Source organism: Pleurodeles waltl, chromosome 4_2 (assembly GCF_031143425.1).
Source record: "Pleurodeles waltl isolate 20211129_DDA chromosome 4_2, aPleWal1.hap1.20221129, whole genome shotgun sequence".
In the NCBI taxonomy this organism is placed as follows: Eukaryota; Metazoa; Chordata; class Amphibia; order Caudata; family Salamandridae; genus Pleurodeles; species Pleurodeles waltl.
The window spans coordinates 81,688,715-81,715,998 of record NC_090443.1 but is presented as its reverse complement, the minus strand read 5'-3'; the positions used below and the strand labels follow the sequence as shown (position 1 = coordinate 81,715,998).

Genomic DNA, 27,284 nt, shown 5'->3' with positions numbered 1-27,284 from the left:
TAAGTCCCTAGTATATCGTTTCCATGGTCTGTAAGTTAGAGGGTCACCCCAGGGACTGCAGTATTGGGTGTGCCACCCTCGGTATGACAAAGATCAAACATGGCTACCAGTCTGCCACTGTAAACTGGAAGGGCAGTATTAAACTGCTAACTTGACTTTATCATTTAAAACAATTGCAAATCCCACTCTACCTTTTAATGTATGTTAGTCGCCCCAGAAGTAGGTCTACCGAGCCCTAAAGCAAGGTGCTGTGTATTAAAAAAATGGAACATGTATTTTTACATGTTCCTACAGTACAAACGCCTCGATTGCCGATTTTACTGTGGAAAAGGCTGATAGTCCCATTGGCGAGTGTAATGTTACAGGCTGATATCTCAGCAATGTTATCTTCTGACTGGGACTACTAAAGTAGGTACTGTAAGGTAACAGGCAACTCATTACAGAAAGCCTGACTTGTTGCTTAAATCGAAATTAATGCTACTTGTTGCCATGTCTAACTTTTAGAAAGTTGGCACTTTGCTGCCCAAAGTCTCCTGTGCCCGTTTATGATTGCACATGGTGTTTGTCTTCAAAACAGCTTTCTGCTCTCAAGGAAGATGTGTAAACAACTAACCAGAAAGGACATAATAGTAGCCTGCGTGGGTGAGAGTTATTACCTCTCCCCAGCAGGAAGCAACATGGGTGCTAACCCGATAGGCGAGCTTGGAAGGGAAAGCTGCCTTTGAAGGGCAAATGTCAATCATTTCGGAGTGGGGCTGCTCTACTGTTAGAGAAGACAGGCTGGCGCTATGCAAAGAGAGGGGAAGCCAGTTGTGTCACCATTTTTTTCTGCACTGTGTGGCCCTCTTGCTTGCCACACCTCTGGATTTGGATACGGAGCTCTACATGCCATGAAAGTGGGGTTGTCATGTTGGAAGAAGGCAAAATGAAGTCTTATGGGATGGCTAGATGCCACACTTGCCAGGAAATAGTGTTCAGGAGGGAAGTACCCCATTGGCCAGTAAATGCGTCCTCCGCCGAGGGCACTTTTTAGGCATTAAAAGGGGTCTTTAGCACCCAGATCACAGATCTTGTTAGACTGGAGAAGAGGATCTTAGAAGGACTGCCCTACTGCACCAAGGACCTGGCAAAGAGAAGCTGCACCGACATGGACTGCAATTGCTGCACCTGTGGCTAGCAAAGGAAAGGTCTGTGCCTGCTGTGTTCTGCTCGTGGAGAAGTTGAATCCTGAGTCAAGCCGAAGTACGAGACCCCACGAGTCAGTTGGCCAACCTCCTATTTGCAGCCACAGCAGCTGAAGAAGCCTGCTGGGGCGAGTTGGTAGCACAGATTCCAGGATCACTGCTCCTCGCTACTGTGTAGCCCAAGGGACCAGGAACAAGCACTCATAAGTTACCCCAAGTCTTCTGTACCTGGGAGAGCCACAGGTGTGCAGCTTGGTCGCCCAAAAGGCAAGGTACTGCCAAAATAAACAGAATCTGTGAAAGTGCTGTACCACGTGACTGGTAGCCCAGTGGTGATTGCTCAAAGTTCTCTCAAGTTTGGCAGCAGTCCAATGTCAACCACTATAGCCAGGATCACCTCACCAAGCCAGTGGACTGAGAGGTAGCCCAAGAAGGATCCCCATTGACTGCACAGCATCCTGTATCCCTTGCATCAAGAGAACACCAGAGAAGTCAACGGCAAGGACCCACTTACGCTGTAACTGGACTAGAGACTGCTTTTCTCGTCAAAGTAACTGTTTCTGTGGACCTCTCTGGACACTTTATGACTGGCTCCCTGGCTCAGTTGGTAATACAAAGTAGTTCTAAGTAACCCCATTGATACTTACCTAAGTTCTTCCTAGAAAACATTTTAATTTGCCAATGCGTGTCTGCAGTTGAGAAAAAAGGGCTGATTCACTAGACCTTTTAAACTGTATATCTCCTGAACCCTCTGGTTGGTCTACTGTATTTCGTTGTCTACAATTACATAAAAATTGAATCTATTTTTATAAATTGGTGTTGGATTTCTTGAGTGTCTCCTCTCCTCCTTCAATTGTTTTGGTGAAGTTTAAATGCTTTACACTTGCTTCTTTGATTAAGCCTGACTGCTCAGAGCCACAGCTACCCAGGTCTGAGATAAGGTTTAAAAAAACTAAACATGACTGGTCCTAGAGGGTTGTTAGTGTACTGTATTACATGGTGAGATCTGACAACCACACCATATAATTCACCCCATTTGCTCACATTCAGCTTAGTTGTCTCACATTAAATCTCATAATGTCAATCACCCTAAGGTACAAACATTATGTACATCAAAACTTAAATCCCACCTCAGTGCTCAACTCCTATGTAGCTCTTAAATTCAAAATAATCCAATGAACATATGTTGATATCTCCAACCTTATAACTGACCAAAATCTAGTATTTTATATATGACCAAACCCTGACTAAATGCTCTTTCCGAAACTATCATTAAATTGCAGTCCCTCAAAAATACATCATCATTACATCTGGCAAAGCAATCATTCAGTGATAATTTGGCTGCACACGTATGCCTTTCAGCTATTTATCACACTTTTGAATGTTAAAATTTTTACTTCACTTTATCTCCAAACAGCACATTTTCAAACTGTGTCAGCATGTATCTGGTGCACATGGCGGACAACAGGGCATGGATCTAATCAGAAGTCCTTGGTAATTAAATTTTTTATGTTTTATTAAGAATCAACATGTGAAACCACTGTTTGTCTTGTACAGTTTATTGCTTTTTTTCTGAGACATCTCAGATCTTAAACCGCACAGCACATTCACACAATTTACCATCATTCAAAGATTGGAACTATTTTCATTGGCTAATTTGCTGGGCATGTTTCCACTAACATGCTATTGTCCACTAAAATCATCATCATACTAGAATATTTCAACAGACTGAGGCAATCCCTACTGCACAACCAATTTCTCTGAAAAATCTATGACTAGTACACAACCTTTACCAACACTCCACCCAACCTTCATGTCAATGGAAAATGTAAACATTTGTGAGCTAATCCCCATTCCACTCCAGATTCTCACTGCCTACACACTCCATCTCTCTTCTTGCACGCTTTATGATCTTAAGGTCCTCAAAGGTAGACAACTCAACCTTACTATGGCCACAACTAAGACTGTGACAAATGCAGTTGCATCTTTATGGAAACAGCAAATAATGTTGTCCATCTTCAGTTAAAGAAACAACAACAAATGCCACTCCAGCCAAGGTTCACTACAACAATTTATCAACTAAGAAGAACATTCTGGAAAAGCTCAAAAAATTGTAAGAAAACTACTTCCTCCACACCAATCTAAAAAAAGACAAGGTAACAATAAGCATAATGCATTCAAGAACACATGCCATCTTCCCCAAATGTGGCCTGATCTCTATTTGGGTGCAACAGAGCCAGATTTCTAGAATCCATACTGACTGCTTACAATGATTTATGGAACGAACACCCAGATCATTTTGCAAACAATATACCATAAGAAACAAATTTGGCGTTGACACCACCTAGGATGTTGCATTAAAATACCCAAGGGTGCTATGATCACTCCATGTCAGTTCAGACGGTTTGGCTACAAATCCTGGTAGTTTGTGGAATGGCTCCAGACAGGAATCCATTTACAAAGGAATACAACTCTTCAGCAGGAAGATGCATGGGGTAGTTTAACTATGACAGGGGAACTGTGCAGGATTTATGGGGATCTGATGGACTACTTTTAGTGACCCACAGAGACAAATTGTTTTGGGGACGAGGTAAGGTAATGTGTATGTGCAATCTCCAATAAGCAACATGGATACTGACAGCCCAATCATCACCATCTTGCACAAAACACTCATGTGGAGTCCAATAAACTTTTAACACAAGCTTGAATGATTGTGGTACATTATTGCGGCAAAATCCTGGGTGGCTACCTTTGTGGGTTAAACATTCCAATACTCTGATATACTGTATTATTTAATACTCAAATCAGGAGAGGCACACCAGAACATATAACAAATCTCTCTTTTTAATTCATGCTACCAAAGAACTTTACAGTCCTGAAATCCAAAGAAGGTCCAAATATACAAGTCGATGTGTTTGTGTCATCATGGGCAAGACGATAATCGGTAAAAGAAAATATTTATTTCCTCTTCTTACCAATTAGATCAATAGACTGCACACTAATTGTTAAGAGGAGGCAATTAGTTCGATATTCAGTCAACTAACTGTTAAGAGGCAATAAAGATTATTTTACCAACTTGAATATTTGAAAGTGTGATATCCAGTTTGGACAGTTGATTTTTGGGATAGTTATTTTTAAGGCTATCCACTTTGCTCCTTTTAAGAGCATCCTTGTTCCTGAGGTTCTATCTCTGCACCAGCAACTGAAGTAATACAGCTTTAAACGCTCGACCTCTCTACCCTCAGATCAAGGGCTAAAAGGAAGTGACTGGTCATTCAGCTTGAATGCAATAGTGCGGCAGTTGCAGGATATCAGTGGTAAACAGGAGTAACAATTGGAGCTACTTCCCATCAACCTGCACTGGTAATCCAAGCCAAAACCTCACAGATGCTTATTCGTGGCTGCTTACAGGCCAAGAACACACTCTCCTTTCTTTAACTCACCACAGTCCTCCTCATCTGTGCCGTCACCACAGTTATTGACACCATCGCACTGGCGACCGATCCACAGACACATCCGGTCGTTCCGACATCTGAATGGTCTGTTAGGAGGGCAAGTGAATTTCACTGCACAAAAAAAGAAGTACAAAACAAGAAATTAGTCACTGCTCTGTCCTATAAGCCAAAATTGAAAATAATGTGGGAAACAATGCTGGGTGTGTAGGATTCCAGTGAATTTAATCAATGATAGACAAGTACAAAACTTGCAATCCCACTCGATGTCCCAAGTATGCAGCATGTTTTTTTGTTTAAAAAAAAAAAAGGCCGACAGCTAAAACATGGGGAAATTGGAGCCTTGTTTGAAGGATTTTGAAAGGGACCAAGTTTTGAGACAACTTTGTTGGGCTAACTTTAAATACACTTAAATATACTTAAAAGGCCGTCCCACCTTTCACAATTTATTTGCCACTAAACAGATCACATGTTTGATGACGTTAAGAGGAACCAGTCTGTTTAATGAACCAGAAAAAACCATCATTGTGTAAAGTAGAAAGCATTTGCCTTGGGAACATTCACTCTCGACTTTTGACTTCAAGTTGAGAATGAGCTCTGTTAGAATGCATACAAACCTAACAGTATGGAGCAAAGGCTGAAATACCCAGTGCCTGTTCAGAAGCCTATGTGTTCCTACAAGCATTGTTTTTCAGTTATGAGCCATAGCCTTGTAAACACAACAAGGGGTCTCAACGTCACCTGCAGCTGTTCCCTTTATGTGCATTGCAAAGTTTGCAAAGAGGTCCTTTGCTTAATATTCTCACAAGCAGACAGTCTGCAGGTTTTGATTTCACAAAGCATGTTTCCTCTCCTGTGGTTCTAAAGTCCCTCAATCAGGATTTAGACTTTCAAAATGATCTGCTATCAGTAATCAACAGTCTTTCAGAACAATCAATTATTAATCATGATGGTCTCTGAGCAGAGAGCATATTTTGGTTGCGTTTTCTTGAGTTGATATTGTGAACTGGTATAAACAGTGGTCTGTGGTCTTCATGCAGAGGAATGGAAGAGGATTGGACTTTGCTGAATAAACAAATTATGGGCTAACTGACGTTCTACTTACTGCATTCCTCTGGGTTCTCGTCAGAATTGTCTCCACAGTCATCCTCGCCATCACATTTCCAGGCCAGTGGCTTGCATAAAGTGTTGTTACACTGGAACTCATCCAGGGGGCATGTTCGTACTACTGGAAAAAGCAACAAGTCAGTTCCTGCATACAGCACACCCCATCATAACTAGAACTCAATTTTACTGGCCAAACATTGGATGACAAGTTGTGCCCTGGGGACTGATTTTCTGCTTCGTTAACTATAGATTTTATTGACTGTTAGTGTGTTGAATAATATTTGCCTTTCAATATAGTTTAAATGAAAATAAATAAATAAATATATACATATATATATATATATACATATATATATATATATATAGAGAGAGAGAGAGATGTATCAATGAAAAAAGTTAAATTAACGTTCTTGTTAGGGGCAAATTTCAATGACAACGTGATGTTTTAAACATACAAAATCACCGAAATTCTCCAGTTGTCTTAAGTAGCTATAACTCGTGACCTAAGGTAACTATAACTCGCACCCCTGACATGCACAGATTTCTCACCAATAATTTAATTGTAAATGTTGCAGTGATATTGTCAATGATATTAGGGGATGTCATGAAGATATACCTTGTGGGGTAATTAGCAGTGGATTGGGAGGGCGCGAGTTATACTTAACTTACGACACAAGTTATAGTTTCTTGAGAACTCACACTGGTGAATTTCACTGGTTTTGTAGGTTTCAAATGTTACGTTGTCACTGAAATTCTCACCTAGCTATAATGCTACTTTAACCTTTGTTTTTCTCAGTGAATTATTATTATTATTATTTTTTTTAATGTAAAGTAATACTTTGTTACCAAACTTAAAGCCAACGCCCACCGCTAGGTTGGTCACAGGGCCTGGCTGTAGTCAGTCCCTGTGTCCAACCTCCTGCAGGCAGTCAACCCCATACTCTGCATCCAATTCATTAGTGCATCCCCCTCCTCAAGCCACAACAAGCCCCAGAGCTCCATCACCAAGGCCTTTGTCTTTTTTTTTTTTTTTTTTTAAAGGGGAGGGAGCACGTAGCCCCACTTCCTGAGCCACAAGAGGGCCTGAGCACCCCAACACACAGGGCCTAAAGATATTTCTAAAGGGGAGAGGGGTACGTGTTTCCCCTCCCCAAGCCCCAAGGGGCCCCAGGGACCAATAGCGTGCCATCCCCAAAGGCAAATACTTAAATATAAAGGAGAGGGTGCTGAAGGGGAGACCGCATGGCCCTCTCACCAATGATTAGCAGGCCCTGGGGACCATATCCCCTGGGGCTGAATTCCTTTGTATAGGTCCCCTAGCCATAATAAGCTCTGAAGAATGCCCTCCACCCCACCCCGAATTCCATAAAAAAGGGCCGGGTGTATGGCACTACTCCCTGAGCTTTAATAGGTCCTAGAGAACCCATCCCTCTAGGGCTGTTTGCCATTATAAAGGGGAAATGTCTGTGCATCCCCTCCTCCCCAAGTCTTGATTGGCCCAAGGGATCCCATTCCAAGAGCCATCACTTATTTGTAGGTGGGTGCCCTGGTACCAGGGGTGGGGTGGAGCCGGCATTGCTCCCACCCAGTAAAAGCAGCTGCTTAAGCTTGCTCCACACAGGCAGGAGCAATGACTGTTGCCTGCAGGAGTGTGGCCAGGAGACAGCTCAGTGGGAAACAGTCTGTGAGCTGGCCCAGGGGGATGGGGTCCCAGGGAACTTAAAAGGCACAGGGAGGGGGGGGGAAGCATGCCCCCCCTCCCTTTAAGTTTATTTTGGCCCGCCTCCCCAAAATAAATATGTTGGGATTTCTTCCCCCATCCCGCAGTTTTTCTTTTTTGTTCTTTTTTTTTTTTTTTAAAGAGTAAGTGGTAAGTTTTTTTAGAATTTTTTTGCTGCATGTTTGCAGATCCTTTTCAAATTCACAGATTTATTTTTAAAACCTTTTTGCTCCCACCACCTGCCCTAGGGGTCAAGGTATCCCTTTCCTGCTCCTCTACCGCTCTCCTTTTTTTTTTTTTTTTTTTTTGTTAGGATTCAGGACTGAATCCCAAGTCCTATGACAGCTACTGCCACATTGTGGCTGATGTGTTGGTACTCAATCAGATCTCAACTTGCGAGCTGTCGGATCTATGGATCCTCTTCTATTTGATATATAAAACATTTTTGTGCATTAATTGCTCAAAAACTAAAGTACGGATTTACACTATGCAACAAAAAGCACTCTTTCTGAACTAAGATCTAGCTTCCTACCATATTCGGTGTACATCCATTCAGAGGTTTGGGCAGTAGCTGTGTCTAAAGTTTCTATGGAAAAATAAAGGGGGAAAACACTTTTTTACCCCCACCCCCTATTCTCTGCCCCCTTGACAGATCAGCCCAAAACTATCCATGCACAAACTAGTCAAAAAGTTGAATTTCTTTCTAAGGTTTTGTGGAGATTCATCAAACAGCATTAAAGTTATTAGCCAAGTGACCATTGGAGTCTCTTGCTTCTGGCTGGGCTCAGGAGTCTGCTTCTCCATGAGCAGGACACAGCATGCACAGTCCTTTCCTTTGATAGACCAAGGTGCAGCAGGCACAGTCTAACTTTGGTGCAGCCTCTGTTTGCTGGGTCCCTGGCACAGCAGGGTAGTCTTTTGGTAACCTTCTCTAATCCAACAAGATCTGAGTGCTGAGTGCCAGGGGTGCCCTCTTTATGTCCAGGAAGTGTCCACAGGGGAGGTTGCGGACACTAGCCAATGGGCTACTTGGTTCTCTCCTATCTGATGATGACATTGTGTGACGTGCTGCATCTAGATATTCCAGAGTGATCTATTCTGCTCACTCTCAAGATAGAGGAACCCCTCTCTCGGTCTTAAGAGCTTTGTAGCCCAACCATGGGCTGTGACTACCTGTGGGCTACACATCAATGGAAAAAACAGTTTGGCAACTGGTTTTCCCCCTGCTGTTCCTACTGCCAGTCTGTCTACCTGCACAATAGGGCAGCCCCTCTCAAGTGTGCATACCCATATCCCTTCAAAGGTGGTTTACCCTTCAGAGCTCACCTTTTGGGCCAACACCCCTGTGTGGCCTTCAGCAAAGAGGAAGTAACACCCCCTCCAGTGGCAGGTCTCTACTGTTACCTCTCCTGTGAGACATTTACGTTTTGAGGGCAGAAGGCTGTCTTGTTGCCAGCTCTCAGCAAATGGCCACTGGAAGACTGGGCAACAGAGTGGCACATTTCTGAAAGTTGCATGTAGCAATAAGTTACATTAATTTTGACTTGGACGTCAAGTCTGGATCAATATAACAAGTTGTATGACACCTTGAAGTGCCAACTTTGGTGTCTCCATTCAGAAGTTAGCACAACTTAGTACTTGCCAATGGAGTTACCAGTCTCCGTCTCAGTGAAATTGCCAATTGCGGGATCATACTGCTATGCCATGTTAAACACATGTTCTACTTTGCTAATATGCGATGCCTTAACACTTGATAAGCTTGCTGTAGGGGTGACTTATACACATTAGAAAGGGAGTCTGGGTTTTGCCATTGCTTAAATAACAAGTTACTTACCTTTGGTAACACCTAATCTGGTGGTGACTATCTAAATGCAGATTCCTTACCTTAGAACAGGCGTCAGACTGGATCTGGAACAGTTTTGAGCACTACTCATACGCATCAGTAGGTGGCATAGTTTGTCTCTCTCTTGGTTGATCTCAAAGTGAGGTGTGCAGCACCTACATAGGTGACCAGTTACTTTCAGGACTTTCCATGCCAGGGGTGCCCAGCCACGATGAGAACGGACCACTGGTGTTGAAAAACTTAGGCCCTGCGAAGGGTGTTCCTTTTACTACAATCAGTTTGCAGTGCAAGGAAGATAAGAGGGTCAATAAGGAATCAGCGGCTAGATAGCCCCTCTCCCTGATAAGGCATTACCGAAGGTAAGTAACTTATTAATCTGATTTAGACTTCTAGCCGCAGATTCTTTACCTTAGAATAGATACCCAAGCAATTCCTTCTGCAGTAGTGGATCTGCAAAGTCAATTTTAAATCAAAAAGTCTAGTAGGGCCGAATAGTTTAAGTGCCCATCACGACAGACCAGACTGTACAGGCAGTAGTGTTTGCTGAACGGGTACAGAGATAACCACGACGATGACTGACAGATGTACTACGCAGACTAATGCAGTGGTCACAGCCTAAGCTCTGGGGAATGAGTACGCAAACCCTCGGGAAGGGGGGGGGGGGAGGGATTTGCTTCTTGGCCAATGTTTAACAGGTCTTAATGCAGAGCACTGAGATCTTGAGATGGTCTGTTTCTGCACAGCCTTCCCTTTCTTAGCTCCTACATACCCCACAAAGATGTGATAGTCCTCATAGAGCTCTTTAGTAGTGTCTATGTAGAGCAGCAATGATTTTTTGGATCCAAACAGTGCAGGTAGGCAGGGTGATATTTTGCCGTACATGGAATGGAGTCACAACCACTGGAAAAAAAGTGGGATGTGTCTGGAGGACCAACTGGGTTAAAGGTGGTTATGGAGGGTGTGAAGAGTGCCTACAATTCAATGACCCTCCTGGCTGATATTATGGCCACTAGAAAGACAGTATTGATGGTTAAGAGCGTAGGAGGGCAATGGTGCAGAGTTTCAAAGGGTGCATACATCAAGAAGGTGAGAACCAGATTGAGATCCCACTGGAGCATGAAGAATGGACTGGGGAGGGAAACGTGCTGAAAGCCTTTAAGAAACCTAGCCACACCAGATGGCTTAAAGAAGATTGGTCTGGCAACCACAAAAAAAACAAAGTAGCCAAAAAATAACTGTAAGGAGATGCCTCCTTGGCATGGTTACCCCCTGACTTTTTGCCTTTGCTGATGCTATGTTTTGAATTGAAAGTGTGCTGAGGCCTGCTAACCAGGCCCCAGCACCAGTGTTCTTTCCCTAACCTGTACTTTTGATTCCACAATTGGCACACCCTGGCATCCAGATAAGTCCCTTGTAAGTGGTACCCCTGGTACCAAGGGCCCTGATGCCAAGGAAGGTCTCTAAGGGCTGCAGCATGTCTTATGCCACCCTGGAGACCCCTCACTCAGCACAGACACACTGCTTGCCAGCTTGTGTGTGCTGGTGAGAACAAAACGAGTAAGTCGACATGGCACTCCCCTCAGGGTGCCATGCCAGCCTCTCACTGCCTATGCAGGTATAGATAAGTCACCCCTCTAGTAGGCCTTACAGCCCTAAGGCAGGGTGCACTATACCATAGGTGAGGGCACCAGTGCATGAGCACTGTGCCCCTACAGTGTCTAAGCAATACCTTAGACATTGTAAGTGCAGGGTAGCCATAAGAGTATATGGTCTGGGAGTCTGTTTTACACGAACTCCACAGCACCATAATGGCTACACTGAAAACTGGGAAGTTTGGTATCAAACTTCTCAGCACAATAAATGCACACTGATGCCAGTGTACATTTTATTGTAAAATACACCCCAGAGGGCACCTTAGAGGTGCCCCCTGAAACCTTAACCGACTATCTGTGTAGGCTGACTGGTTCCAGCAGCCTGCCACAACCGAGACATGTTGCTGGCCCCATGGGGAGAGTGCCTTTGTCACTCTGAGGCCAGTAACAAACCCTGCACTGGGTGGAGATGCTAACACCTCCCCCAGGCAGGAGCTGTCACACCTGGCGGTGAGCCTCAAAGGCTCACCCCTTTGTGCCAGCACCGCAGGACACTCCAGCTAGTGGAGTTGCCCGCCCCCTCTGGCCACGGCCCCCACTTTTGGTGGCAAGGCCGGAGAAAATAATGAGAATAACAAGGAGGAGTCACTGGCCAGTCAGGACAGCCCCTAAGGTGTCCTGAGCTGAAGTGACTCTAACTTTTAGAAATCCTCCATCTTGCAGATGGAGGATTCCCCAATAGGATTAGGGATGTGACCCCCTCCCCTTGGGAGGAGGCACAAAGAGGGTGTACCCACCCTCAGGGCTAGTAACCATTGGCTACTAACCCCCCAGACCTAAACACGCCCTTACATTTAGTATTTAAGGGCTTCCCTGAACCTAAGAATTTAGATTCCTGAAACTACAAGAAGAAGAAGACTGCTGAGCTGAAAAACCTCTGCAGAGGAAGACCAGAAGACACCAACTGCTTTGGCCCCAGTCCTACCGGCCTGCCTTCTGCCTTCCAAAGAAACCTGCTCCAGCGACGCTTTCCAAGGGACCAGCGACCTCTGAATCCTCGGAGGACTGCCCTGCTTCAAGAAAGACAAGAAACTCCCGAGGACAGCGGTACTGCTCCAAAAGAACTGCAACTTTGTTTCAAGGAGCAGATTTAAAGACCCCTGCAACTCCCCGCAAGAAGCATGAGACTTGCAACACTGCACCCGGCGACCCTGACTCGACTGGTGGAGAACCAACACCTCAGGGAGGACCCTCCGGCGACTCCAAGACTGTGAGTAACCAAAGCTGTCCCCCCTGAGCCCCCACAGCGACGCCTGCAGAGGGAATCCCGAGGCTCCCCCTGACCGCGACTGCCTGAACTCCATTTCCTGACGGCTGGAAAAGACCCTGCACCCGCAGCCCCCAGCACCTAAAGGAACGGAACTCTTGTGCAGGAGTGACCCCCAGGAGGCCCTCTCCCTTGCCCAGGTGGTGGCTACCCCGAGGAGCCCCCCCCCCCCTTGCCTGCCTGCAACGCTGAAGAGATCCCTTGGTCTCTCATTGATTTACATTGAAAACGCGACGCTTGTTTCTACACTGCACCCGGCCGCCCCAGTGCCGCTGAGGGTGTACTTTTTGTGTGAACTTGTGTCCCCCCCGGTGCCCTACAAAACCCCCCTGGCCTGCCCTCCGAAGACGCGGGTACTTACCTGCTGGCAGACCGGAACCGGGGCACCCCCTTCTCTCCATTGAAGCCTATGTGTTTTGGGCACCTCTTTGACCTCTGCACCTGACCGGCCCTGAGCTGCTGGTGTGGTAACTTTGGGGTCGCTCTGAACCCCCAACGGTGGGCTACCTTGGACCCAGACCTGAGACTTGTAAGTGATTTACTTACCTGACAAAACTAACAAAAACTTACCTCCCCCAGGAACTGTGAAAATTGCACTGTGTCCACTTTTAAAACAGCTTATTGTGTTTTATGTAAAAGGTATACATGCTAATGTAATGATTCAAAGTTCCTAAAGTACTTACCTGCAATACCTTTCAAATGAGATATTACATGTAGAATTTGAACCTGTGGTTCTTAAAATAAACTAAGAAAATATATTTTTCTATAACAAAACCTATTGGCTGGATTTGTCTCTGAGTGTGTGTTCCTCATTTATTGCCTGTGTGTATGTACAACAAATGCTTAACACTACTCCTTGGATAAGCCTACTGCTCGACCACACTACCACAAAATAGAGCATTAGTATTATCTTTTTTTGCCACTATCTTACCTCTAAGGGGAACCCTTGGACTCTGTGCATGCTATTCCTTACTTTGAAATAGCACATACAAAGCCAACTTCCTACAATAACCTTTAAATGTGCCCAGAGCTGAGACCTGCTGGGCTAAAGAGAGAGAAAATATGAGAACATCGGATAGAGGTGCAGAAAGGGGGTCTATTTTGTGGGAATTACCACCATATCACAAATTTATCCCATCGCCAAGTGTATGCCGACTTGGTGGAGGGACACCTGGCTGCCAGGATAACATCACAGACTTTGGGAGGCATGTCAAATGCTGTCAACTGTCACGGTTTAATTTCCACACATGAAAGTGAAGGGTGTGCAGGTTTGGGTGCAGAACCCTCCCCTGTTGCTGCAACAGAAGATCCTCTCAAAGGGGCAGCCAGATCACAGGGCCGACTGTTATGCTCAATAGCTTGGGATACTAGACTGTCCATACCCATTCCGGAGCCACAAGAATAACTTGGGCTTGGTCAATCCTGATATTGAGAACTCTAGGAAGAGTGGTATTGGCAAAAAGGCATACAGGAGGGTGGAGCTCCACTCAAGGAAAAGTGTCTCTGAGCGAGAGTCACCTTGGAAATTCCACGACTCCGCCCTGTTTGTTGCAGTACCACATGGCGGTGGTATTGTCCGTGAACACCTCCATCAGACTTCCGCTGACTGAGGGACGAAAGGCCTTCAATGCCAAGTGAATCGCCGGAAGCTCCAACATGTTGATATGGAGCTCAAACTCTGCTGGAGACCAGAGTTCTTTGATTTCCACTTCTCCCACATTGCCACTCGATCCCAGAAGTGACATATCTGTCTCAACAGTCAGCTCTGGCTCATGAAGGGAGAAGGGTCTGCTATTGACCCAATCATGATTCTGCAGCCACCACTATAGGTCTTTCACAGCTCCCTCCAAGATCTGGACCATGTCAGAGAGATTACCCTGATGCTGTGCCCATTGCAAGTTCAGGTCCCACTACAGAGACCACATATGCCAACTGGCATGAGTCCCAAGCAGGATACAGGAAGCCATGAGGACCAACAACCTCAGGGTCATTCTCACCAAAATCCAAGATAGAGGCTGAAACATCGGTATCCTTGCCTGAATATCCTGAACCCGCTGCTTGGAAGGATTGCCCGAAATTGCACAGAGTCCAGAACAGTTCCGATTAAACGAGTGTCAGAGAGAGTGAGGTTTGCCATATAGTCGTCGAGGTAAGGAAAGACTGAAACCCCCAGTCTACAAAGATGAGCTGCAACCACTGCCATCCTTTTTGTGAACGGCAATGGGAAGGCCGAAGTGGAGCACAGCAAACTGAAAATGGTCTGGTCCACCGTGAATTGCAGGTGACGTCTGTGGGCAGGCAGGATGGAGGTGTGAAAATTGTCTTGCAAATCCAATGCTACCATCCAATCTCCCGGGTCCAAGGCAGACAGAAATTCTGCAAACGTGAGCATCTTGAATTTCTACTTTTTGAATCAGAGATGGAGAAGGCGCAGGTCTAGGATAGGACGAAGGCCTCTGTCTTTCTTGGGCACCAGAAATTAGTGGGAATAGCAATCATGACCTACTTCTGATGCTGGCACTCTTTCTATGGCTCCCTTGGACAAGATAGCCAGCTCTTCCTAATGAAGCAAGGAGAAGTAGTCCTCCATCAACCAGTCATAAGTGGGTGGCATGGCTAGAAGTATAGTCAAAAGGGGAGGGAGTAGCCCCTTTGGGCTATTTGCGAAGTTCAACGGTCCAATGTTACTGACCGCCAGTGATGCAGGTGATGGTGAATCCTGCATCTCACAGGGGTTTGGAGACTGCAGCTGCAGGGGGAAGAGGGGGGGGGGGGGGGGAGGGGAGGGGGCAGTGGTTTGGGACTGACCCAACCTCTGGCTACTTGTCCCACCTGGTTTGTGGGGCCACATCCTCGGCATGAAAAGTTGTGGTGGCAGGTAGGTTATGGACGCAGTTGGAGACACCTTCCATTACTACGAAAGGGGCCAAAGGGCAGACTAGGGGTGACGAGAGGCCATGGACAAGCCCAAGGACCTGGCCATAGCTCTGCTGTTCTTAAAGCGCTCGAACACTGATTCCACCTTCTCTCCAAAAAGGTATGTCCATAAGCAAGGCCTGGACATCCCCTGAGAAAGCAGTCGTTTTCAGCCAGGTGTAGCGCTGCTGGGCCACCGATGATGAAATTGCTATACCCACTGAGAAAATTGTGTAGAGACCACATTGTATGGTGAACTTTGCTGCATCTCTTCTGTAGGACGCAGGCTCTCTATATAGTGCACTAAAATGAAGTACACTGTGCAGAGAGTCCAGTCAATCACCAAAGGTTTGCAGAGATAGATAGGCCTAGTGCTCCTTTTGTGGTAGTGTGGACGAGCAATTAGGCTTATTAAAGAGTTGTGTAAAGCATTTGTTGTGCTCACAGAGGCAATAAATGAGACACACACTCAAAGAATAAATCCAAGACCAATTTAATTTAAATTAAAAATACTTTGCTGTTTCAAAAATCGACAGTGCAATTTTCAGTGTTAACCTATGACAAGAATGCAGTTTTTCAGGTAAGTACACAACTTACAACCCCAATCTTCAGAGCTTCAGGCTAGCATCAGGCAAGGTTCAAGTTGGTACCAAGAGTGCACCCACAGCGCCATGGGGGCAGTTGGGTGACAAGGTCAAAGTCGAAGTCAGTGCCCAATTTTAGTCAATGAAGATGGGGGGGATGAAGACTGAAGAGGTGATGCTCCCTGGTAAGTACTGACTGTGTCAGGCGAACACCCGAGGGGTGGGAGTTTTGCGGAGTCAGGGGGGTACAGGTGCAGTGTACCAACACAGCGTCGGGCCCCCAATGCTATCCAATGGAGAAAGGGGGTATCTGCTGCAATGCTGCTTACAGGTGATTACAGTGGGGTCATGGGTGGACTTCCTGGGGTTAAAGCAAGGACAAGGGGGCCCCACAAGGCAGCACCAAACTTACACCCTCAGTAGCACAGGGGCGGCCAGGTGCAGAGTGACAACACATCATTGGGCCCCCAATGTTAGTCAATGCAGGAGATCACTTTCAGAAACAGGCTGCAGGTCAACCCACAGCTGCCAGGTAAGTTTAGATGCCAGGGGTTGTAGGGACACCAACGGTCCAGCTCCCCAAGGCCCAGGGGCGCCAGGTGCAAGGGTGTCTTTTTGCATCGGAAACAGCTTACCGGGCACGTCAGGGGAGCCCTTGGATTTAGGCTGCAGGCGTTGCTGTGGAGTCCGGCAGTGTCAGTCCACGATGGGTCAGAAGCGCTGGGGAACCTTCAATGGACTGGTGCGCCACTTGAACTCGGCCCTTGAGCGTCGGGTGGGGAGGTGGTTCCAAGCAGTGGTTTTGTGGTTCCTCAGGCAGACATCTTTGGAGAGGGTTCTTATGGACAGGTCACTGTCCATGGGAGTACTTGTCCTTTATTGAAGGCTGGCAGTCCTCCCAAGGCATTTAAGGTTGCTGGGCTGCAGGACAGTCATCTTATGGGTGCAGGTTCTTTGAATGCTGCAGACAGGCCGGTGGGTCTGGGGCCAGGCCAGTGGATGTCTTCAGTCTTTCCTGCTGGGGAGACTTCGTGGTGTCTGGCTCATCGTAGGTAGACAGGAATCTGATTTTAGGGTTCAGGGGTGCTGCCTAAATACTGAATTAGGGGTGTTACAGGGAATGCCAGGTGGTAGCCAATGGGCTACTCACTTTTAGGGTGACTACACCCATCCTATGACCTCTTTCATTGGGAAGGTACATAGCCCCAACCCTATTGGTCTAAAACCCTCCATGCAAGATGGAGGAATTTTAAAAGTAGCACCCACTTCAGCTCTCTACCATAGGCGTGGGACTGGCATGAAATGGGCATTCCTCATAATTTACCTAATTATCCTGTTAGTCCTGCCGCCAAAGGTGGGGTCAGGAACTAGGGGTCGGCCTCCTCCACCATTTGGAGAGCCCTGGGTTGCATTTCAAAGGAACAAGGCCTTTGAAGCTTCCCAACCTGGAATGTCCAACCTGCCTGGTAGAGGTCACATCTCTGCCCAGAGGAAGTCTTTGTTCTGAGCCCTCGAGAGCATTGGCTGTCACTTCAGGGGGGAAGAACTCTGTCTAAAGTGGCTGCACTGGTTCTGACCAGTCAGTGCCCACTCTAGAAGTTGGTAAGTTTCAAGGGGGCACCTCTGAGATGCCCTCTGAATGCATGTATAAATTAATCCATCACTAGATTCAGTGAAGGTTCATTATTACGAGATGTTTGGTAACAAACATTCCTTTTGTCAGTGAAGCCAACATGTAGCTGGGGAACTCGTAAAAGACCAGTGTCCAAGCACATTTACATAAAATGGCTGCACTGTTCACTTACTATGTCTGAGAATCACCAGAGACATAGGGGCATATCTGCTCATGCAGATATGCCCTCACATATAACAAAATACACCCTGCCTTTACAGCTGAAAGGCCTGCCAGTGGGGTGATTTACACAGATTGCAGGCAGTATGCAGGGCACCGGGCACACAAACTGTGTGCCATGTCATGTTTTCATTTTAGGTCTGCACCAAGACACGCAGCATGCAAAGGCAGCACTATGTGCACTTAGTGAGAGAGTCCCGGAGGGTGGCACAATTTGTGCTGCATCTCTCAGGGGTCTTCCCTTAGCACCCCATGCCCTAGGTATCAGGGGTACCATTTACTAGGGACTTACAGTGGCAACTAAAGGCATGCCAATTGGGAAAAAAGACTGTGCAGTTTTAGGGAAAGAGACCTGGCACTGGGAACCTATTTAGCAGGGACCCAGTGCGTTTTCAGTGGAAATTACACCAGAAACCAGGCAAAAAGTGGGGGGTCATCAAGTTAAAAGAGGCACTTTCCTACATCTCCCATCAGCAATAGCTTGGGAGAGTACAGCCTGGGTCTCTTCCAAGACCATGGGCAGCACTTGTGCAATGGAATCCCAAATCGTATGGGAATATTGGCACAAAAGGCATGCAGTGTTCACTGCCCACAGTGCAAGATTGGTGGAAGAGAACATTATTATTCCAGAAGGTATCCAACCTTTGGAATGGTAGGGAACGTGTAGGAAAGTGCCCTCTTTCTTGGCATGATTACCCCCATTTTCTGCCTGTTGTCAGTGTGTTTGATTGTGTTCAATGGGATCCTGCTAACCAGGTCCCCAGTGATTATGCTCTCTCCTCTAAATGTGGTCGCTACTAACCTTTTCTTCCCACAAATGGCATACTGGTCCCCCCCATGTAAATCCTAAGTATATGGTACCTAGGTACAAGGGCATTGGGGTTCTAGGGGATCCCTATGGGCTGCAGAAGTTATTCTGCCACCCATAGGGAGCCCATGCAAAGGGTCCTGCAGGCCTGCCATTGCAGCCTGCGTGAAACGGATGCATGCACCCGTTTTCACTACAGGGCACTATACCAGGTCACAATAAGTCACCCCTGTGGTAGGCCCTCAGCCCAGAGGGCAGGGTGCAGATACCTGTGTGTGAGGGCACCCCTGCACTAGCAGAGGTGCCCTCACAAACTACAGATCCATTTTCCTGGACTTTGTGAGTGCGGGGACACCATTTTACATGTGTACTGGGCATAGGTCACTACATAATGGTAACTCCGAACTTGGGCATGTTTGGTATCAAACATGTCTTAATCATACCCCAATACTGTTGCAAGTACTGGAAGTATGATTCCATGCACCATGGAGGCTCCTTAGAGGACCCCCAGCATTGCTACCACCAGTCTTACAGGGTTTTCGAGGGAGCCCAGCTGCTGCCACCCCTCAGAGAGGTTTCTACACTCCTGCTGCTTGATCTGATGAAACTCCAGAAGGCAGAATAAAGGATTTCCTTTGGGAGAGGGAGGTAACACCCTCTCCCTTTGGAAATATGTGTGACTGCCTTGGGAGGGGTAGCCTCCCGAAGCCACTGGTTTGCCTTGAAAGGCACATTTGGTGCCCTCTGTGCATAACCCAGTCCACACCGGTTCAGGGACCCCCAGTTCCTTCTCTGGTGCGAAACTGGATAATGGAAAAGGGAGTGACCACTCCCCTGTCCATCACCACCACAGGGGTGGTGCCCAGAGATCCTCCAGAGGGTCCCTGGGTTCTGCTATTTTGTTTTCAAGGTTGGGAGGGAATTCTGGGAGCATCCAAGTGGCCATGCCAGGCAGGTGACGTCGGAGCCCCCTCCGGATAGGTGCTTACCTGGTTAGGTGACCAATCCCCCTTTCTGGGCTATTTAGGGTCTCTCTCTTGGGTGGGTCCTCAGATTCGGCATGCAAGATTCCAGCAGGACTGCTTTGACTTCTGGCCTCCAGAACTGTGACTGGTACCTCCAGGACCCGACAAGCTGCTTCCAAGAAGAAAGGACTCTTCAGCAACATTGTTTCCAGGGCTTCTGCCAGCTTTGCAACAATTTCCTCGCCATGCATCCTCAGAAGACTGCGAGTCTTCAGTCTGCACAAGAAGAAGGCATCTCCTTGGAGTGACGTAGTCACTCCCCTGCAACCACAGGTATCAACAACAAGAGATACCAGCTGCATGGATCCCCTCTCCTGCTGAGCTGCGTGGATCCTACGTCACGGGTGGTGGCCTGGAGTAGTCGCTCTTGGTCCACTCTGCCAGCTGTCTAACTTTAGTGGAGGTAAGCCTTTGCCTTCCCATGCAGGACAGCTCCCCTGTGCACTGAATCTCTTGCAGCTGCCAAGGCTTGTTTGCATCTTCTTCAAGGGATCTTTAGGCGACGTGTAGCTCCAGCCCCCAGCACTCTATCCTGCAAAGCACCCCTTGGATGAGGAGAGGAACGGGAGAGAAGATGAATGGGATGAGGAGAGGAACGGAAAGGGTCCTCAGACCCCTCCCATTCCTCTTCCTCGCCAGGCCTATCAAGAGTAAGAGGCATTGACTCTGCTCCGGAGAGCATGGTCCCACTTGGCACCGGAACCTGCATTGAGTGACACACATCCAGCTCCATGCCGGAGTGAGGATGGTGCCACTGAGACGTCACCACTGGAGTGGGCACACTGAGGAATGCGTCCTTCACCTGACTGCTCTGCTCTAGGTCCAACAAGGGATCCATGGGCCCTGACTGGCACAGGGGGTAAACCCACCAGTAGCGATTGAGAGAGGGCCATTCCCAAAACTGTGGGGGGTTGAAGGCACTTCAGAGGGGCCGGGCCATGGCGTAATAAATTTCTATAAGCTGGGCGAATGCCGCTCTGGCTCCTGGAAAATCAGTGAAGTGCGGAGCAGACCCTGGCTCAGGCGCCACCTAACCAAGAAGCCTGGAGTGCTGATGCTCCTGTGCCTCATCAGATGACTTCGATGGGCAGGGTGAAGTCAGAAACCTCATCGACTTCTAGGATTTTTTGTATTTGTAGTACTTATCCCATTTCCCCAAAAACTTGTCGTGCAACGATGATCGATGAATCGCAACGACCCCTGGACCTACCATGCGACCAGTATCTTGAGCATCATGGGGTCGTTCAACGTCAGGCAGCGAGGAGCTGGAGGGATGGGCGATGGGGCAATCTTCGCGGATCTTGGAGTCGTGCTCATGCTCACGCACCACAAACACACTAAGTGGGGGTCTGTCACAGACACCTGTTTGTTATAGGTGTCACATGACTTGAAACCAACCAGTTTCTTGAGTGACACCATCACACCAGGAGAGAAATCTCTCAAAAAGAGCTTTGGCTCCAAAAAATTTTTTTTTTAATTCAGTCAAAAAATGATTGAGGGTAGCGGAGACCGGAGCTGACGTCAGGGCACTGGGTGGTGCCTTTATAGGTACCACACACGTCACTTCTGGTACGGTTAATGCAGAGCCGGCAAAAGGCACTTACCGGCATACAGGAGTTCTGCTAAAAAAAATCTTCCAGATCCAGTCTGATGCCTGGGGGTATTCTAAGGTAAGGAAACTGAGGCTATGATTCTCTATCAGATATGACAATGTTGAGTTAGCAGTTTTAAACTGCCCTTCCAGTCGGCAGTGGCCGAAGCAGAGCTATGTTTTACTTTGTCGCACTCAAGGTGGCTTAAGTGCTGCAGTCCCTGAGGGGGTACTCTAACTTATAGGCCCTGGGCACTGCTGGTACCATATACTAGGGACTTACAGGTAAGTCAGGCTATGCCAATTCAGTCTATTCCAATCAATCCTGTACTTTTTTAAGGGTCAGAGCACATCACTATGTAGGAGGGCCCAGGACATTTCAGAGCCATTACACCAGTGCATAGTAGTCAAAAATGTCCCAAAAAGTAGGGTGAAACTTGCAAAAAGCCTGTTTCCTCACACAAAGTATGTCTATCTACAACACATTCATGCTGCAACAAAAGGATAAGTAAAACAGAATTCCCAGGAGAGTCAGGCTGTTTGGTCCCTGGAAGAATTACCTTTTTGGGTCATAAATGATACAGGAATGCCAAGACATCAGTCTCATGCTCGCTGTGCCTCAGAGACACAATCTGCACTTCACAGGTAAGGTGTAGAATGGCCAAAAGGCAAATGTACAACTGAATAGTGCCCCTACACCCCCAAAGTATTGTGGTAGAAGAATATCGAAGACAAAATATGGAGGGAGAAATTATCTAAAGATGTGTGCAGGTGGGGCAGTATAGATTTACTATTCCTAACTCCACCCCTATGTACCTCGACGATAAATGTACCGCATAGGTACACACGTGTGAAGCTGGGTAAAGAAAATCTAGACTTACTTATCTGACAATATGTTTTCAATATTTTTTCCTTACTATTGAGTCCCCATTTATATTCTAGGGTAAATGTTCACGAAGCACACCCTTACGGCTTGCTTAAGTCTTTAATGTCATACACAAGCTAAGAATAATGAACTATAAATAGCCTTGCCCTAACGAGATTACCAATGGTCCAAACTGACCTAAACATTTCCATGCATCGTTTATGTGCTGTTCATTTGTGGGCCATGTTTTTGTAGTTGCGTATGAATATACCTGAGAAGGACAAACGTTGAGTGAGGATAGAGTTATTAAGGGTGAGTTAAACTGCTTATTTCGTAAGAAACATTCTACAATTCTACTAAAATGTACTGAAACTACTGGTTTGGAGTAAAATGTGGCATTTGGGTGTTTTGCATGGCTTATTTTGGCCATTCACACATTGTCTGCAGAAATGAGCCTCCTTGCATGTAAAAATGTCATGAGTTTCAGGTCACATGAAATCTAGAAAATAAGCACCTTTCACCTGCATAATTAAAATTTCACCCAGGCCTAACAATTATACAGAAACATAGGACTGGTGTTTAAAGCCAGGGGCAACCACGCAACCCTATGAATGACTGTCCCAGGAAGCAGTAAACGCATAAGAAGCGAGTGGGTCACCTCCAGAGCCACAGTTTTCCTCATCGGTGCCATCCATGCAATCAGCATCAGCATCACAGCGCCAGCGGTGGGGGATGCAGTGCCCATTCTTGCACTTGAACTGGTCTACATCACAGCGCAAATCACAGTCTTTCTATAATGTGGGAGGGAGAGAAAGAGATAAGAGGGAATGCACATCAGACAAGTTGCACTAACAGATTAGGACAGCTGTTCTCTACCACTCTGGTGATGATTGCCAGTTTACAGTCTTCTGAACCCCAATACCATTTTTGGTGTTCTTGAAAGAATCCCAGGCCTTTTAAATAATATTCCCCTGTTAGCAACACCTTTATAATCCACAGCCTTGGATGATCAATTATGTTTTCTCCTTTAACACAGTGAAAAACAGTTCAAAAGGAGACTGTTTAATTTTCTTTAAGAATTATGCCAGCGAAAGCCTAATTTTTTAATTTCATCACCAGTAGCATGAGAACTTTCTCAGAGAATTTCTATGCATTTCATAAGTATGTGGGAGAGACACTTTCTTCTGATTTTAACACTTGCTCCTACGATCTGTTTTCAATTTTAACTAGTGTACACAAGATGGACTCTAATGTGTTCATCAGCAAATTCTTTGTTGCATTAACAAACAAGTTACATACCTTCGATAACGCATTATCTAGTAGAGATTCTAGCTGAAAATTCCTTATCTCTGAATTTCCCCAGGCGTCAGACTGGATCCGGAAACTTTTGCTCGAACAATACCCCTGCCCTCGCCATCAGGTGGCTCTGTTCGGCTCCGCATTGTGCCAGGAGTGTTGTCGCGGTCACCTATATAGGTGCCACCCAGGCACGCAGGCATCAGTTACTTTAAATCATGACTTTCTACACCAGGAGCGCAGATCCATGACCAGAACTGATGAATATGTGTGTCCAAACTAGGGCCCTGAAGGGATCACCCTGATCCTAGCAAATATGTCAGCAGAGCCGGGGGGCATGGGTGGGTGTAAGGAATCTGCAGATAGATAGAGTCTCTCTCGGAGAATGCGTTACCAAAGGTAATTAACTTGTTCATCTGATAGGGACTTCTAGTTGCAGATTAATTACCTTTGAGTAAATACTCAAGCCATATCCTCCCGGTGGTGGGCTGTGGACAAATTCTTTCAAACTAGAAAGTCCTGCAGGATCAAAGGGGACCTGACTGTCCAGGCAGAAGTGTTTGGCAAATGTAGGCTGCGACGTCCACTTTACTGCCTGACAGATGTCCAGGACTTAAATTCTATGAGCTAATGCCGTGGTTGCAGCTTTTCCCCAGGTGGAATGGGCTCATAAGCCTTCAGGAGGCTGCTTCCTAGCCAGGGAATAGCAGATCTTTATACAGTGAGCACCCCAGCATGAAATGGTTAGTTTATGTACTGCCCGACCTTTCTTTGCTCCCACATACCCCCCAAAGAGTTGGTTGTCCACCCAGAACTCTTCTGTGCCGGGAAGGGAGAACGACAATGCTCTTTTTGGGTCCAGTCAGTTGAGTCTCTCCTCTTCCTTAGAGGGATGGGGGTGGGGAGCAGAGAAGATGGGCAGGGTGGCAGTTGTCCAAAATGAAATAGAGCCACCACCTCTGGGAGGAAAGAGGCACAGGTGCGAAGCACTACCTTATCAGGAAATACTGCACGATATGGAGGCCTGGATGACAAGGCCAGTATCTCATTCACCCTCTGAGCAAATATTATTGCCACTAAGAAGGTTGTCGTGATGGTAAGCAGCTAGAGGGTACAATTGTGCAGTGGATTGAAAGGAGCACACGTGATATGAGAACAAGATTAAGATCCACTGAGGCATGACAATCACAGAGGGGAAAACATATGTACAAGCCCTTTTAGAAACCTATCTTCAATAGGGGACTCAAATATAGAGGGTTGGTCAGGCAGCAGCAGAAAACTGGATAGAGCAGTCAGATAGCCCTTAGGAGTGTCCAGAGCAGAGCCCTGCTGGGTAAGAGACAGAATGAAAAGAAGATCATCAGCGAGAGAAGCAGAAAGAGAATTTAAAGACTTCTCTGTACAATATTTTACAAATCTTTGCCAACAGCAGGTATATACCGTTTTTGAGGAGGAACACCTGGCTGCTAAAATAACATTACAGACTTTGGGAGGAAGGTTGAAAGCTGTCAACTCTTGCTGCTCAATCTCCATGCATAAAGGTGTAGAGTTGACAGGTTCGGTGGAGAACCCTACCCCGCTGTTGTGACAGAAGATCCTCCCTAAGGGGCAGCCTGATCGGAGGATCAATGCTCAACTTCAGATGCTCGAGATGCCAGATTCTCCATGTCCAGTCTGGAGCCACAAGGATTACATAGGCCCGATCCTTCATGATCGTCTTGAGAACTCAGGGAGGAAAGAGATGGGCGGAAAGGCATACAAGGAGGCCTGAGCTCCACTTGCAACCAAAATTGTCACCGAGCAATTGCCACGTTGGAAACTCCAACGCACAATACTGCTGACATTGCGCGTTCTGTAACCAAGGCTTTCTACACTGCTGAAAGAGACCTTGTCCCACCTCCGGATGGGGATGTCACTCATGACCTGCTAGGCATCAATCGCCGAGTTTGTCTGCCCTGGTGTTCAGAGGACCTGCCAGGTGTCGAACCACCAGGTGTAGGAATGTGCACTTTTTGGCGGCATGGTTACCATCCCTCCTCCCCCACACACGTTTTGCCTGGTATTGATGCTAACTTGACTTAGTGTGTACTGGGATCCTGCTAACCAGGCTCCAGCATCAGTGTTCTTTCCCTAAACTGTACCATTGTTTTCCACAATTAGCACACCCCTGGCACACAGCTAAGTCCCTTGTAAAAGGTACCAGTGGTACCAAGGGCTCTGTGACAAGGGAGGGTCCCAAAGGGCTACAGCATGTATTGTGCCACCCTGAGGGACCACTCACCAAGCACAATTACACTGCCATTGTAGACTGTGCCTGCAGATTGTGAAGTTCCGAGGACAGCGGCCCTGTCCAGAAGAAACCTCCAAAAAGGACTCCAGGACCGCCCCGGATCCGGGCACCCTGCTTACTCTGCACCTGACGCCCATGGCCAAACTCCAGGTGGCCCACTGGTCCAGAGAAGGTCCCCAGGCAATTTTGACTTTGAATCCACCCTGGGTTGACCCCTTCTGGCCAACACAACAATGTCTGCAGCTTGAATCCGGAGGACCCCCCTGACCGCGACCGGATCCGACGAAGATTCCAGACACCCAAAGAGACCCCTGCAGCCCCCTAGCCTTGGGGAATCTGACAGAAGGTCCAGCAATGTCCAGCGGGAGCCTTTTCTACCTGACCAGCCATTAGTTTCCTGGAACCGACCTCCTGGATCCAGCCTGCAGCATCTTTTGCGACCCCTGAGGTCCCCCCATTCAAAAGCATTGGGCGCCCAGCTCTGTCTCTGCACCCTGCTCCCAGCCACCCCTGCGCCGTTGGCGGTGTGTGTTTGGTGTGATCCTGTGGTAGCTCCCTACCCACATCCCCACCAACCCACTGGCGGTGCTGAGCTAAACCTCCCAGGCCTGTGTCCTGGAACAGCGGGTACTTACCTGCAATCTCTTTTCTATTAAGTCACCTCAGTCCTCATAGGATTCCATTGTAAACCTGACACCAACTTTGACCTCTGCACTCAGCCGGGCCGTGTTGCTGGTGGTGCACTTTTGGGGCCAGCCTAAACTTTTAACTGTGGACATCATAATCCCTGATGACTGGAATCTTAAGTCGTGCACTTACCCGTTAACTGTGCTAACACCTTCCCCCCCCCCCCCCCCAAGGATTCTATGGACTCCTATGTCAACTTTTGAAACAGAAAATTGTTACTTACTTGTAAACTGCTTTATTTACAAAAACCAAGCAAAATACATTTGATACATATGCTTGACACCTATGGACAACTGTACTTACCTGCAACAAAGTTCTTCTGGTTCTAGTAATAAAGTAACAAAATATATTTTGCTATATAAAAACATATTGGCCTGAAGTTAGTCATTGCGTGTGTATGCAATAAATGTTTTGCACTACTCTCTGATAAGCCTAACTGCTCAACCACATTATCACAAAAGAGCATTATTATCTACTTTAGCCTACGTTACGTCTCTGGGGAACCCCTGGACTCTGTACACACCACACCTCATTTTGGTATAGTATACACAGAGTCAGCTTCCTACACCAGGGTTATGCCCTGCTGTCCAACCATATCCAGTGACACATGGTCCATGACCCCACCCCACCCTGCTTGCTGTAGTACCACATGGCGTGGTGTTGTCCGTGAACACCTGCACTAACTTCCCCTTGACAGAGGGAAGAAATGCCTTCAATGCTAGTTGGACCCGGAGCTCCAACATACTGATGAGAAATCTGGATTCTGCCAGACCAGAGTCCTCTGAGCCCCATCCCAGAAGTGACGCATCTGCCACTACCGTAAGGTCTGGTTGGGGAAGAGAGAGGAGCCTGCCTCTGACCCAATCATAGTTCATAATCCACCACTGCAGGTCTTTTGCAGTTCCCTCCAAAATGTGGACAATGTTGGAGAGATTTCTCTGATGCTGCGTCCACTGGAACTTCAGGTCCCACTGCAGAGCCCACATATGCCAACTGGCAGGATGCAGGAGGCCATGAGGCCCAGCAGCCTCAGAGTCAGGCTCACTGAAACCCAGGATAGAGGCCGAAACATTGGTATCATAGCCTGAATACCCTGGAATCGTTGCTCGGGAGGATAAGCCTGAAACTGCACTGTGTCCAGAACA

The 27,284-nt window shown here is 47.0% G+C and overlaps 1 protein-coding gene across 2 annotated transcripts in view; it reads right to left on the bottom strand.

The window, feature by feature from the left end:
- LRP1 (LDL receptor related protein 1) overlaps positions 1–27,284 on the bottom strand; it is a 1,410,884-nt gene that overhangs the window by 182,547 nt on the left and 1,201,053 nt on the right. Inside the window, exons 70-72 of one of the 2 annotated variants that reach the window (XM_069230782.1) lie at positions 22,525–22,657; positions 5,742–5,864; positions 4,628–4,750 (exon numbers count right to left, since the gene is read on the bottom strand). In XM_069230782.1, the coding sequence (XP_069086883.1) occupies positions 4,628–4,750; positions 5,742–5,864; positions 22,525–22,657 (379 nt within the window). The remainder of the gene's footprint in view (positions 1–4,627; positions 4,751–5,741; positions 5,865–22,524; positions 22,658–27,284) is intronic. The other variant, XM_069230783.1, reaches the window with a different exon arrangement.